The following is a 15,762-nucleotide window of genomic DNA, read 5'->3' as shown; positions in this document are numbered from 1 at the left end:
CATTATCTTTTATGAATCTCAACAAGAGCTGCTTTCGATCTTAAGCGTTCATCGTGGCATTACAAGATACGCTGAGAAAACGAATGAACTTCTGGGTGCTGTAGCCCTGTGTTAGGGTTTAGAGAGCTAAGAATATCTACCATATAATAATTTGCCTGAAGTGGGCAGCTATACGCATGACAAACATTTAGCCGTACGCGAAATTACTGTATCGTTCGTTATTTTGTTAATAAAGAGTTCTCGCTGGGAAATCTGATGCGCTTTACTGTACGATCTCTTGAACGACACGAAAACGGACACCACACAGAGAACACTACACACAACCGAAAGTTTGGAATTCTGTGTCTTTGGCAACGTAAGGGTACGAGTATCAGCAACTGCTAGAAATCACTTTAATACTGAAAGTCGCATCAGTTTATATTAAATGCTCGCGCACGCCCGGAGCTGCCTCTGGGAGGTCGGTGTTCTCGCCCGGTGCCGCTGGCGATTCTTCGGAATCCTCTTCTGTGCGATGTGAAACATGTGTCGGTGAAGGCTGCAAGAGACCAGGACACGAGTACGTTGACAATAGTGACCGCAGTCATCTGGTTTACTTATACTGCGATAAAGCTCCTTGATTGAATTGGGAGAAAGTTTGCGCGTCGCTTACACCTCTCTAGGCGTGGATTATTTCTTACGTATGAAAATTATTTCCTCTCCTCCAATTTCAGTGCTTAAGACAAAAAACTTGAGATCCAATGAAAGGTAGTTTCAAATACAAAACAAATTTAATAGGAAGGAAGAAAGGCAGTTGGAATACAACACAAATAACATTAGCGTTAAAAGAGAAGTGACTCAAGACTTGTATTTTGTGACATCTGTTCAACAAATAACCAGGCAAAACCGAGCAAAGGGTTGCACTCAGGTGGCAGGCAGAACCAAAGCTACACAACGGCTGATGCACTGACAGCTTATCATGCTAAGTAAGCTGAGAGATATTGGCCATGTGCACACAGCTGTCTTGTGCGCGGTGTACACAATGAAAGAACGGCGGTAGGTGCGCATGCATCTAAGGTATTTGTAAATAGCTTGATTTTGCAAATACAGGTGGCGTTGCGAGCGTTCCATACGTAAAAAAAAAGCCAAGTAGATCAACACAGGAATACGCACGGTCATGACGCGAGTCTGTATCTGATGCCATGACACGCATTCAATATGGTAAACGATTTCTTCAACGTAGTGAAACCTTCGGCTATCACCTCTTTATTGCAATACTTCAATTATTTAAAGAATAAACTTAACCATACGATGTAAAAACATGAGTATTCCTTCATTACTTCTTATGATGGCTATTCGAACTGTCACTACATATATTATCGCATGAAACACTTATATAACCAGACGTTCCCTCTTACATGTTCTCGCAACTCTCTCGGGCTTTCTCACTAAAAAAATAACTGAGAAAGGATAAAGAGTGCTGTTTAAAATAAGCTCTCTTCTGAAAAATGTTACGGAATAACTATTGCTGGAACCGCTACTATATTTGTCCGCTTGCATTATTAATTTTTCAACCGAGTGCTACTGCATTCTCACCCAAGAATTTACGCCCATAGATCATTCTGAGTATAAACACTCCTTGTTTCTTAAAAGTTAGTGGTGGCACCGTTGCGCGAAACGTCTTGCGTGGTGCGTGTGTGCCTTTAAACTGGCTGTGAAGACCAATGAATGGCGCTTCTTACAGAAGCGAACACGACAATTAATGTTATGAAAGTTTTCACGTGGAGCCGGTGCAAAGATAAAGAACACTTCTGTGCATACGCGAGCTTTGCGGTCTATCCTCTGGCTCTGTGTAAAAAAAAAGTGTTACTCTTAGAACTTGAGATGGCAAATCGAAGCTCTGAGATCATCAGTGAAGAGTTTGTAAAAGCAAGTTCTGTCAAAGCGTTAGGTTACAGCATACAGAGAGGGCCGTACCCGCAATGAAACGGATGGGAAGAAGTTCTTAATACCTGTTAACTTATAACAGATATCTGAAAAAAGAAAGCAAATATATACTATACGCTTAATTTGCTAGACTTTGGGGGAATATAAAAGCAGCTTTTGTAGAAATCCAGCCTGTATCATATTTGCTCAAAGATGGCGCACATTACTATTGAGCATGCACGGTAATGTTCCCTTCTTTGAGCGATCTGCTTGGAGATGCTTAGTTGTGCGAGCACTTTTGAAGAGCTTTTATGAGTACCAACCTTCAGACGGTGTCTTCGTAAGGGAGAATTATAACGCTCTAAGCTTTGTCCTTGGCAGTAGTGCACTAAAGCACGGTTGATTAGTTGTCTTTGCGAAGTAGCAATGTGAAGTCGAAACACTAAGATAATACTGTGCAAATGTCGTATACATCTGATAAGGCCCGCAAGAAACGAGCCCTGAACGTGCTGTAATTTACGCCAACGTGTTTGCTTGTGAGTGCAGAAAATTGTGGAAGACACGTTAATTGACTTTATCAAACGGATCACGTGTGCGGTGATGTTTGCAGGCACACAAACATACGTCGTGCTTTTCGTGCGTTCAGGTACGACAGCAACATACCCTTGACTTTATAGTTGAGCACAGACGGTTGAGCGGACAAGAAAGCAAAAGAGCAAAGGAGAAAAAGTAGGTGAGCGACGAATCCTAGGATGTTCTAACGGGAGGCTGCAATAAAAGAAGCAGCAGCGGCTGTAGGTCATTTGCGGAGGCTTACGCGTGTGAGTCGGTAATTTGGCAGGGCAGCGTAATTTCATAACAACCGAATGAATAAATTGGAGATTATATCCAATGTTTCGGTGTGCGAAGCATTGTAGAAGATATGTCATTCATGAAGGTTTGGTTTTCATCAAGTTTCCTAGGGTTATTAAAAAGATATACTGGTCTCAATAAGGTTCTTTTGATCTGAGCAATAGCCCGAGTGTGGAGCATGACACTGTCGCAGATAAGAACGTTTCAGACCCATAAGCGCGTCTCTTATGGGCAAGCCTAATTGATGCTTCACTGAATGCAATCGGTAAAAAAGAGGTAGTCAGCATCAGTGTTCTTAGACGTGACATCGTCTGAAAGATGACCATTCCCGGCTGTCACTGGGCACTAACATGCCAAGTTGTCTTTTGTCTCTTCATCACTAAAGCGGTCACTGTACACTTCCAATGCCAGGACCTGTTGTAAGAGCCGCTAATCGGTAATTACACAGCTGGTATTGGTAGCGGGGTGTAGTGTTGATAACCGTAGAAGTAATCAGTTTGTAATAGTGGTTGTTGTAGCAGTAGTAGTTGCCTCAGCACGCTTTATTTGATTTGAATAATGTGGATTCGCTGCTTGAAAATGTATACTACGGACCGAGTCATCCTTCTCAACATGATCACTGAGAGCCGGAAGGAATTACGCAACATGTATGCAGCCGAACTTTTCGGCTCGTGAAGAGCTACCGTGAGATTTCGCGCGATTCGTCTAATTTCAGCGCGCACACTCGCAAATGGCGATACCGTGGTTGGAATGTTCTAAAGGCTCGATGTTCAGTGTAGCAAAAACCTCTACATATTGGTTTATCTTACACTTACGCACTTCATAAGCAACAATATAGTTTGTTCTGTGAAAAAAAATTGCGTCATAGCGCCAAATGAGATCCTGCGTATGTAAAAGGTGCCAATAACAGGTTCGTAACAATACTTCTCTGAAGCCACAGTGGTGTCGCACAAATTTTACGCTTACCATGCTTTCTCCTGCGTGTCCGTTCAAGTGATCGAGCATATGTGTCACACTGAGTTGATTTGGATAATTTTTCTGAAAAGAAAACAAGAACGATGAGATCATTCGGTGGCCTACTGACTATAGCTTCGAAATGAAAAGGTAACGCTTAAAATTTAATTTGTTGTCTTTAATATTTAGAGTTTTTCTGACAAATATCATAGTAAAACAGCTAATTTGAACGTGGTAGAAAACTGTGCAGCACTCGGCCTTCTTCTATTTGTAATTTATGTTACTCAACGCATGACAATTGTTAAGAAATGCCTAGTATTCCGAAATAGTCGAGCCCATATGCAGAAAAATATGCTGCCATCTTTCCGACTTCAAACTTCTTTGCAACTCCCCTGCAACACTAAAAGTTGAGTCAACCGAGATATTGTATTAAATAGCAACAAGAGGCGTTTTTTTACGTCTTTGTCTCGTGGCCCCAGCTGTGAATTACGTACCGCGCAGTATCCATATTTATTAAAATTTCCGCGGAATTCTAATTCTAATCGATAAGCTGTATTATCACATATTACATTTAACATCATCGTCTAAAAAGTTATCGGAAAGCCTGTATTTGTAACTTCTCTGCACTTTTTTTCAAGAAGACATGTGGTTGCGTTCATAAAGTGCGCAAAAAAGCCAATCAAGGTATATCAGCCATAGTCAATGGAAAAACGTCACTGCGCCCGATGCAGACACGACACCACACCAACAACACGTTCACAAAATATGGCATGTTGTGGCTGCATTTCAATTTCATATGTCACTCCTGCAGTCAACTACGAAAGTATTATGCACTGTGTGCAAAAAATTGAGTCGGTTTTCAATGTTTTTATTTAATACTCCACGTCGTAGTCTTACTTTGGTTAAAACAAACCGCCAAACTTATTCGCGTTTCGCAGCTCTAGTTGCCGCGATAAAAACTATGAAACGGAGATTGGTATTGTGGACAGATTGAGCAGCCATCATCATACCCCCCCCTACTACTAACACGTGAAGTTTATGCCACTTACTTCCATATGTACTTATATCGCTTCATCCCATTAGTAAACGCTTTTGGTTATCGGACTGCCGGCCTGCTTGCAGTTATGGCAGTACGTTACGAAAATGGCAACTCGATCTCCCGCTGGCGAAGTTTTGCCGTTGTGAATTTGTCATAAATTTGCTTCACGTACTTCAATATAGACCAAATATGCCGAAATACGCACATGAACAGTTTCTGTTGTCAAAAACCAGTTTTCATCACAAACCACCCCCTCCACATTTTAGATCACTCACCAGTTGCTGCCAGTTGTTGTTCTCGTGCTCGTGTCTAGTTGCGCCGCCGAAGAGTGTCGCATAGTCGATCGCTGCCACTGCGGTGACTGTGCCAGCTGCTGGCGCAGCGACCACGGACTCTGTGGGCGCGTACGCGTGGTGCGGGAACCGGTCGATGTAGTTCTCAGAGATGACACCGATGGTTGGATGCTGTACAACGTCCACCTGTGGTATTGAGGGATCGAAATAACATGACCTATGTCGAATTGCGTCCTTTTGCAGTGCGTATCTACTTGCCCATGCAAATTATTACAGCTCAAACAGTGACCAAAGCTCCCAATAAAATGCAAATCATGGCACAGGACATTCAACGGCTATAATAAATATCATGATTGTAATCATGATCCCGTTATTAGTAAACAGCATGATGAACGGGTCCTTCAGCGACCTCAAGTGTCCCGGTCTCTACCCGCCGATTGTATATTATGAGTTGAAACGAATTAATTTGATCGCTCTATACAAGGATACTGGAAGCGTACCTGATTATTGAAAAGAAACAAATCGATATTTTCTGCCAGTGGTATCTTATAGGCTGGAAACTGGAAGACAATAAAAATCGAGAAAGAAGGCTGATGACTGTGGAACGAGCGATAGAACGAACAAATTGTAGCCGTGACATTAAGAAACATGCAAAAAGATTGCTGGCTTTTCCGTAATCGAGAGTAGATGTAAGCATGAAATGGCAAACGGCAATCTAGGTTGGTTGGAGATCATAGTAGCCAGGATCTTAAAATGGGTGTATTGCCCGTTCACAAGGGTATACCGCACCACACCGCACCATGTCATACTGTACACTGGCTAATATGGACGCTGCCCAGTTAGAAGAAGAAAACCTGCTGAAGGCGGCATGACAGGCAGCGAAAGATGCCAGAGAGACAAAGCGCACTGCCCAGCTCGAAGAAGAAAAGCGCCTGAAGGAGGTGCCACGCAGCCTGGCGCCAGCGTGGCGCCGTCTCTTGAGGAGACGTAAAACCCGCGCCGCGGAACTCACGGACCGCTGGCTCTCAAAAGAGCGCAGGCAACCCTGTCTCAGCGCCAGAACATGACAATAAAGTATGGGGTGCCCTTTATGTGCCTTTGAACGTCGCTTTTGGCAATGGCAAAAAATTTTAGCACACTAGAAGTTGCAGATTGAGAGATGTGAACAAACATCAGGAAGAACTCGGAAGCAATATTTTTATAACTTGTTTGTAATGTAGTCCTGTACAAAGGGTTGGGGGACAGATACCGCATTTTCTTAAAGTTTTGACTGGTCGCCCGGTTGATCTTGTTTTGTTCTTGAAACTTGGCCCGATCGTCTCGTTTGAGTGCCTGGATAACGGCTCTAGCTTTTGGGTCAAGGTCACTTGAATGTCGTGGACAACGGGAGCCGAAAGCATTTAATGCTTCAAAACAGAAAGGTGGATGAGAGAGAAAGCACGGGTAGCCAATATTTTAATAGAGCTTTATATAATTAACTGCAGTTAGGCTGTTAATCTATTGTCTATAATAGATAACTGATACGCTCTGGTAGCCTGACGAAGTGGGTGCGAAGTTAGTGGCCATTCACCTATGTTACGGTTGAATTATGTGTGTCCCAATTAGTGACTATCATAGTTTTGCTACCACTAAATGCAGTGACAGTGCTAGCAACGAATAGCGCTCAACACTGCTAACATTATGGAGCATTATAAAAAGACACGATAAGATGTGTAGCACACAGACCTAACTATGTAACATTAACATGCAGTTGGGTTAGCCCTCGTAAGAAAGAATCGATGAAATCGTCGATGTACGAGTGATAGCTTCATGTACTCATTGTGTTCATACCTGCGTTGTCCTCACGTGGAAAGGGAAATTCTTGTTGGCTTTGGACGGTCTTGTCAAGATCTGTAAAAAACAATAAATAGGTTAAAAATGAGAATTATCTTAAGTTCCACAAATTCCTCAAGGAATCAGTGCCTCATGAGGTACATCTGATCGGTAGAAAAGGGGAAGTGAAAACTAAAATGAGAAAGCACAGTTAACCTGGACTTGGTGGGGCAGATCATTAGTTTTGCTGGGAATGTCTACATGGTGCGGCACACCGCCAGTAAGCGTCTGTGCTACAGCCTTGAAGCGGAACACTTAGACGGCTAAATATTCTTGGTGGCATGCAAACAGCCTCCAAATAATTTTTGACCACGGTTAGCACACTTAGAGTTAGAAATTTAAAAACTTCAGATACGACAAGCTGCCTAAAATATGCAGAAGTGTGGGACAGGTGATTAATCGCACTGTGCCTTTAAGATAATTAACACTTTTGCACAAAGCGACGAAGAATACAGGCATTAAGCAAGAAAAACAACGCTGGATATCTGAGCGCGGAGTGTTAACTGCTTTATTTTTCAGAAAACGAGGCATACGTATAGCCTACGCGCATGCGCAGAGATGCTCTACGCGGTCTACCTACGCCCTCTATTGTCAGTGATTAAGCTAATCTCTTTATTGCTGAATGATTTAGACGACCTCACACTGCTAATGTGTCAGCGGGCTGTCTACATCACTCAGAAATGAAGAGATTAGCTTGATCACTGACAATAGAGGGCGTAGGTAGACTGGGGAGAGCATCTCTAAGCATGCGAGTAGGCCTCGTTTTCTGAAAAGTAAAAGAGCTGATTGTTTGTGCTCAGGTGTTGCGTGTTGTTTCTCCCGCTTGAGTCCAGTCCCTTTGTCGCTTTGCGCAGAAGTGTTAAATATGTCGAACCAACTGTAGCCCATTGCGGAATTTTCCTTAATTACATTTAGAAGTTGGGTATTCACGAAATCTCTGCAAAAGAAATGATCTGCGGTATCAAGTTGATGCAGTATAAAAAGGTACAGAGGAATTTTTTAACAGTTCTCTTTTCTCGTGGAGATACGCAAGATGTGCATTTGTGTGTTTCGTATATAAACAAAATTCGCGCAGCAATGGGTTCAACGTCCCTTTCAGGAGAAGCAAGCTTGCTATAATTTATAAAACCGACCAAGATATATTTATGCCATGCTTGTGAGAAGATGCGCAGTGTAAAAAAAAAATCTGATTTCGCTTTTTTCTCGAAGTGAATAAATTAGCTGTTATTCGTCCATTAACTTCAGTATACGTATAATGCTGTAGCTCCAAACAGTGCCGTATGTTCTTGACCACAGCTCCCACGGTGTTAAATAATATGCTTTCGTGAAAGATAATGATTAGCATTGCACGGCAAAGTACACACCAAAATGTCTAAACTGTATGGATATATAAGGGCAATCTCACTTGGAAAAACGCATTTTTAGCGCTCCAGGAGTGCCATTCTGAAGGTTTGCCTTGACCCTTGTTAACTAAAAGCTGTAATGAGCAGGCTTCGAGCATTTAAATGTGACCTTATTCGTGCGATCGAATTCCTGATTACTGAGACTTGCTAGAAACTCACGAGAAAGACGATGTGGGCAAAGAAGATGACCATGAGCTCGACGAAATTGATGACCTTCTCTCGCATCCACTTTGGCACCACAAAGGCTGCAATCAAAATGATGACGGGTGCCGAGAGCAACCTGCATCAATTTTGGCATTGACGCGTTAGAGAAGTTTCGAAATATTCAGCAATTTTGTTAACGTCAACAAAATTACCGTGCAGTTGATTCGGCGTGATACTGTTGTGAGAACTCAATGCAGTGCAGTCCCATTGGTAGCTGTTTGTTATAAGCGATAATTTGTTATATAGCACATACTGCGAATGCTCGATTTGTCGGAGCCCTGTTGTTCATGAATGATGCGAACACCAGGAACGCATATTTTGTGAATCTACAGATATAAACGCAGGTAAGTACGTCCCATCAAACTACTTGTGTACGATAGTGCACAAGTACAAGAACTTTCGTTCGTCATAGTGACAGCGATCTTGCGTAAAGAACCAGTTGATGCGAATTTATGTCAAATTTCTGGAGAACGCACGCGAACGAAGTTAGTCATAAACGCTCACCAGACCGTGTAGAGGAGAAACAGCCGCGTGTAGAAGGCCGTCTTCTCCGGGTAATGAAGCAGCGTGAACACAGTGGCGTACACGAACCAGCCCCAACCGACAAGGCGCAGCGCCACGATACCGTAGCCGGCTGGGCTCTCGTACAGGTACAGCACTTCTCCGGGGTCGAAGTACTGCACGCACAGTTCAATATATGCGTCGAAGGGCGGAGAACACTGACTTCTTTAAGTAGCGGAGATATTTTGTCGAGTGTGAAATTAAATGCCTGATTGCGTCAGTTTGATACGCTAGTGAGTTCAGGACCTCCAGTCTGAAATTTAATTCCCTGACCTCGTGAGTAATTTGCATAACCATGCAGGTTGAAATGATATACCTTCCTTATCATGCAGGAAAACCGCTTGATGATTGTGTGAAATGCATTCGATTCGCGGCTACCATGCACAACGCCATAGGAGAACAATGTGATCAGAGAAAAGAAGTGCAACAGCGGATGTCACGGACTATGAAGTTTTAAATCCAATAGACAATGTGACACGGGTGGCTCCTGAAAATAACGTAGGGTAAGTAATTTCGCACGATGATAGCCGGCGAGGTCGTTCTTTAGTTACTCATGCATATTGTGGGCTTAGTGAAAGGTCTGTGCACACTTCGCTTCATTTTGGAAGTTGCAACAAAAAAAAGTAATGAAATCCAGATATTCCCTGCATGACTTTCTCACCTGACGTTCATAGATGAAGAGTGCCGTGTACACGACCACGTATAGTGTCATGAAAGTCCCGATTTTGGCTGACGTACTGGCTTTCAGTCTGCCTCGAGTTACCGTGTAGCCTTTTGCCACCAGAATAAGCAGCAAGAGGAACACAAGTGTGCTGCTTGACGACAGCATCCTGCCTGCGAACAGAGGAGTCAAGTTAAAGAAAACATCAGATTGATAAGTAATTAGTGTATTCGTATTTACTATGTAGCTTTTATTAGCTCGACTCTACTTTGTATTCACCACGTAGATAAAAAAGAACTACCTTGCTGCCTTCAGCTGCTTTAGTAGCATTGAGAGGTACAGTTGAAGACTATACTACTTCGCAATGCACTGATTGCTTTGGGTTTTACATCTGCATCCACGAAATATCTTTGCAAAAACAGCATGGAAATATTGAGTGACGATCAGGATTTTGACAGATATAGTGTGCAAAGAAAATGCACCTCGACGACTGCATAGCGGATGGTCGTCAATTATCTCTTTCATTGATTTTTGCTGTGACTTGGGTGGGCAACTTTCTGTGGCGCTGAAGGAAAAGCTGCGGTGGCAAAGCGCCCACAAGGGCGCTCCTAGAAAAGCAGACTCACCCATCTTCGTAATGCAAAGCACGGTCGATTAGGATTAGGCATTAGGTGGATATATATATATATATATATATATATATATATATATATATATATATATATATATATATATATATATATATATATATATATATATATATATGGATGCCTGGTAGCAATAGATTCCTGGACATGTCGGTATCGCAGCAAATACTGCGATGACGCATTATTCCGCTTGTGTCACACCAAACTCAATTCACGACAGCTGAAATTTCAACGAAAAAACTACACAAGTCCAGCGAAGTTTCTACATTTGCTGTCAATTTATCAACATACCTTTCATTTATAAAATGAACCATATCTGCAGTTTCTTATCTCTGCTTGTATTTGCCGTCAGTAGGCTTTCTGATCCACCGTCTAAGTCTTTTGTGTCACATACGCCGTTCAGATATGTTGAACGTGCTGGCATTCATGGGAGAACGTAGAACACTCTCTCATAAGCTGTCTCAACGTTAAGGAGCAAAGATCTGGGTATAGCTCAGCAATGAGTCGCCTTGGTGATCTTCCTTTCAGCGTCGAAAAATTACTTGGGCCTTGAAGTAACGCCTCGTTACAGCAATGTGCCCTAAAGACGTTAATAACCTGCTTTACTGAAAGTGATAGTGTATCTGTGTATCAAAATTTAACGTGTTCTTGTGTGTTTTTAAAATCTTTATTTTGTATCATTGGATAGATAGATAGATAGATAGATAGATAGATAGATAGATAGATAGATAGATAGATAGATAGATAGATAGATAGATAGATAGATAGATAGATAGATAGATAGATAGATAGATAGATAGATAGATAGATAGATAGATAGATAGATAGACTGTACTCTATTTCAGAAGTAACTTTCAGTGCTGCCGAAGGTACGAGGTGAAGACAGGCACTATCATTGTGCAGTGAAGCATATTTCCGGGCGTAGCTGTCAGATTATTAGCGAGATATGAGATTTTCAGTTTTGTTTAGTACATGACACGTTAGAGCGACATACGACATGTTAGGCTCTTTGCGCATGCACGTCGTATACCGCAAATTACTGTGGAGGTTACCGTGGGTAAGCGTCGCATCTATTCTAACCGCGATTACGTCGCATCATGGCAGCATCCCATACAGTGAACTGCCCGCTTTGATCTGAATTCGCGCATGCTACTGGCTCTCCGCCTTGACAGCGAAATATAACTGGCGATATCTGCCATCGCTTATTCTCATTACAAGCTAAGGTTAAAGGATCAGGTATGCTTTGCGGTTATTATTGAAATCAGCTCTTTGTTTTTACGCTGCTGTAATTACACGGGTGGCGACGAGCCGTAAAAGTGGTTTGATTTCCAGTTGGTGGCGTCTAAATTTAGGCACTAGAAATGCGTTGCCGATGTTGAACGCTGTTAATGCCTACGTGTTCACTGCGTGATTAATTTACTAATCCGCCATAGTATGATACTTGATGACGAGGCGAGCAAACGCCCCATAGATCCTGTGTAGTCGATGCGGCGCGGGTGAACATTTATAAAGGCATTCACTCATACTACTAGCTAACGAGGCTGCGATGAATTGCTGAGAAAGTATGTAATCGAAGTGAAGCCCCGCTGTCCCATTCGTGCAAGCGCGGCTTATGGTTACAACGCCAAAACATTTGTTGCGTGAACAGACGCTGAGGCAGGCGACGCGGCGCGGATGAACTAAGTCTTGAGGGGTGTTCTGCCTTTCTATTGGCTAAATACTCCTGCAGCTTCCACGGTGTTGCAACGAACGACTCAGATAGAGTATAGCGTCCAATCGCAGAAACTGGAGTAAGTGGCTTTTGGTTTCTGTTTATTATATTGACTGTTTAAGCACGTTTGCCAAATGTGCATTGTTGCCGAAACGCTTTTCATATCACCTCATGTTACCATTCTTTGATAATTGAACACCTTATTATTTGGGGGAGAAGCCGGCGACACTGCAGTTGTCAACACCTTCAATTTTATCCAAACAAGTCAAGGTGCGGTGACATTTTAGAAGAGGAGCATATCATGACAATTTTTTTCTATTAATTTGTATAACGGCTACTCCGCGAGTCTTTGACGCACCAAGAAGCTTCAGTTGAGGAATGCCGATTCCGTCATCGGCATACATGGCGTAGTACGTGACCAAGCACAGAAGGCTTAGCAATTGGCAGAGTACGGACACCATGAACATCTTGTACGTTGTGTGCAGGTAGCTACGGGAAAATAGTACACCTGCAACATATCAAAGAAAAAAGAAGCGATTAGAAATGAAGGTTTGGCATCCACAGCCTTCATTGTAGGGCAGCGCGAAACTTTAGGGAGTGAGTTGCGTTTGTTTCAAGTTTGGGAAAAAAAAAGGAGACGCTTGTCTTTTGGCTCCTCAAGTCACAGTATTGCGTACTTCGCCATCCAGAGCTCACCACAAATGATTTGAGACAATCCTGTGAAATATGTTACGCCAGAAATAATCCGGATTTCATTAAAAGTACATATATATTGTGCATACTGCGGGTCAATTTCTTATTTGACATACATTTTCACGAACGTTTAAACTAACATATATTTAGCATAGAGTGAACCAACCTCTAAAATTAAAAAAGAATGCGTGAGGTGGATATATGTCATATATATAAAAAACGAATACTCGAAGTTTTTGATTACACAGGATTCCTCGTGGGTAACTTTATCACACCACGCACGAAGAACAACGAAAATTCGTAAAGTGCATTCATAACAGTTATTTTTTACTAAATATAACAAAGACTGCAATTTTATTCTAGAGTTAACTGCAAATTCACAAAGGCAATTAGAAGGAATGACAAGAATCCCACCATAATGCTGATGATGCGATGATTTGGCCCGGACAGCTCTACCACAAAAACATGTAATAAAGTTTGCAGATGTTACTCCCATTAAGACATCGCGGTAACAATGGCCGAATGAGGTAAGGCAAGTTAAAAATAAGAGCACGAATTGTTTCCTTGTTCTACCTAAAAGCAGTGAAAATCATAGGAAGAGTCTGCTATGCTTACATGCCCCGTAGCAGCTTGCAACGAAGAGAATAATATAGACAAAGAATGCACCAATGTCCGTGTGAAGTATGTCTGTAACAAAAGCGAGGTAATAAAGAAAGCGCCATATCAGTGAACGAGCTGTCCTGTATTTTTTGCACTATCAATGCAACTTACTCAGGAAACTCCTTATCACACACTGCTCCACTTGCAGTTTTAAGCTAATTGTATAAAAATATTTCATGAAACTAATGTTGAAGGATTAAAGAGCTTGCGTTTCTGCGCTCATTGGACACCGCGTAGAATAATAGCTTAGATTACGCATTTGATAATGTAAAATTTGGTTGCAATTTCACAAGGTGTAACCTGCGGAAACATAGTTCTTTGGTCGAGAAGTCCAAGTAACGTCGTCCGAATGAGGCATACATTTGCTTCGGAACATTGTGACTGGAATCGAGTGATGCCTAGTTACCTTTTTCATATAATTGGGAATTGATAGCAAAAATAGTTCAACAAAATAGCCTTATTTCGCTTGCACTACAATCGTGACAGCAGAAATTTCCGGTGCGATACATATTGCTTAAGCTTTTGTATGACTTATTGCATGCTCTTAGCAAAACCAATTATGCGAATATGTATAATGCAAACAGTATTCGGCCAAAAATGATGTATAAAAAGGTCGAAGATTTGCAATGACCCATGGTCTGCATCGATACCAGACTATGCCGTCTTGGTGACGACACGCACATTCCCGATTTGATGATAGGCTCCTACCTTATTTATTGGTATAAATTTAAAGGGGAGGTTGACGCCATTAGGGCTACTCCTCTTTGTATGGCAAACAAAATATTTAGGCAGGAAAAAAAAGCATTTACTGAAAACAATACAGTAGCACGAACGTTTTCGGAGGACACAACCGTAGCAACGGAAGTCACAGGGAAGAGTAAAAGGACACTCAGACACACAAACAGTTCCGTAAATTAGTGAAAGTATGCAAAGAGTCCAATAATCTAAAAACACGAACCGAAGTCGACCGTTTTGTTGACGAAACGGCTGACATATCTGCACACAACTAAATAAAGGAACACATACCGACATACAACTGCATAACCGTATACAACAAGTTCAACCATACAAGTTTAAGTGCATTTTATATTTTAATAATGGTAACAGTTGGCTCAGACAAGAATATTTAGTATGAAGCTTAATATTTGTAACAATATGTGCTTTAAATGTTCTGATACAAAGGTAGGACTGGTACTAGCTTGCCGCCGAGATCTTGTTTCAGAACGAGCACGAGCATTCATTTCAGCCGAGCTCATAACTGCTGCATTGAGACGACAAAAATTCATCGTAGTAATAGCTAAATATCAACGTCTTGTCGCCGGAGTTGCAAAGGTGTGACCGGGCAAAGTCTGAACTGCTTCGCTGTTAAGGGACGCACCCTTGCGCATTCTTTGCATAAGCTCCTTACCAACAGGTGCGTATACGCATTTTAGGTGCAGCTCTTTAGCCCTTTCAATCGAATAACTCGCCCAACAACGCCCATGCTCCAATGCCACATTCCCCAGATTTCGCGTTTGCATTTCCGCGAAGCTTGTGAATGGTGTAATGTATAAACATGGTGTAATCCATGACATTATGCTTGCGACCTGGGCGTTGCATAAACGTAAACATTTCACAAGGTTACATGTTGAGCAAGATGCAAATAATCACAATCGTTGGGGCGACATTTATTTCTATAGCTTCTAAATAACGGGTTTATAAGGCCTCGTTTTCCATCCAGACAACGAGCATGAACTGCGGCAGTGCCCGGATGAGCAAGCGTTTAACGCGAACCTGAAACGATTTCGTACAATTGTGCTGAGTCGTTAGGTTAGGCTGTTATGCGTCCCTGAAACGGTTTCGACAAGTTTTGTGGACACCTAGGGTACAGCTACAGTAAAACATCGGTGGCACAATTTAAGTGAGGCGTCCCATATTACGAATTCTAGGGGCGATTACAAGTTACCCTCCTTCATAGCCACGCTTTTTTCTCCTCAACTCGTTCGCCAACTGATTCACTGGCTCCGCCTTCACTGGCTCTGCATCGTGATGTGACGTCATGTCGTCTACTTCCGGTTGTCTTGGAGCCAGCGCACGAAGCTCCTCCAACCTTTCCGCTAAAACCCCCTCTATCCACGCGTCACCGCCTCTTTTGCAAAGTAGCGCCAATCTTTGATGTGCGCCGTTGTTCCCTGATTCGTCGCTCTCACCAGTAGCTCTCGTAATATGAGCAGCATCACTTATATTGTGGCGCTAATGTTTTACTGTAGCCGTAACCTGCGCGTTTGCAATATTTGTCCAAACCGTTTCACGGACCCTTTGAGAAAACCG

At 42.3% G+C, this 15,762-nt stretch overlaps 1 protein-coding gene across 2 annotated transcripts in view; it reads right to left on the bottom strand.

Moving 5' to 3' along the window:
- Positions 1–376: 376 nt before the first annotated feature.
- The window catches only part of LOC142582870 (transmembrane protein 145-like), a 26,604-nt gene continuing 11,218 nt past the window's right edge, over positions 377–15,762 (bottom strand). The window contains exons 6-15 of one of the 2 annotated variants that reach the window (XR_012828508.1): positions 13,408–13,479; positions 12,458–12,607; positions 9,742–9,914; positions 9,024–9,196; positions 8,475–8,595; positions 6,871–6,930; positions 5,023–5,226; positions 3,721–3,792; positions 2,566–2,670; positions 453–535 (exon numbers count right to left, since the gene is read on the bottom strand). Coding sequence is in view for 1 of the 2 variants with exons in the window: in XM_075692959.1 (XP_075549074.1) it covers positions 416–535; positions 3,721–3,792; positions 5,023–5,226; positions 6,871–6,930; positions 8,475–8,595; positions 9,024–9,196; positions 9,742–9,914; positions 12,458–12,607; positions 13,408–13,479 (1,145 nt within the window). In the remaining variant the exon portion in view is untranslated. Of the gene's footprint in view, positions 536–2,565; positions 2,671–3,720; positions 3,793–5,022; positions 5,227–6,870; positions 6,931–8,474; positions 8,596–9,023; positions 9,197–9,741; positions 9,915–12,457; positions 12,608–13,407; positions 13,480–15,762 lie in introns of both variants that reach the window. The other variant, XM_075692959.1, reaches the window with a different exon arrangement.

Source organism: Dermacentor variabilis, chromosome 5, assembly GCF_050947875.1.
Source record: "Dermacentor variabilis isolate Ectoservices chromosome 5, ASM5094787v1, whole genome shotgun sequence".
In the NCBI taxonomy this organism is placed as follows: Eukaryota; Metazoa; Arthropoda; class Arachnida; order Ixodida; family Ixodidae; genus Dermacentor; species Dermacentor variabilis.
The sequence above is the reverse complement of the archived record's forward strand: the minus strand, read 5'-3'. Positions and strand labels throughout refer to the sequence as shown.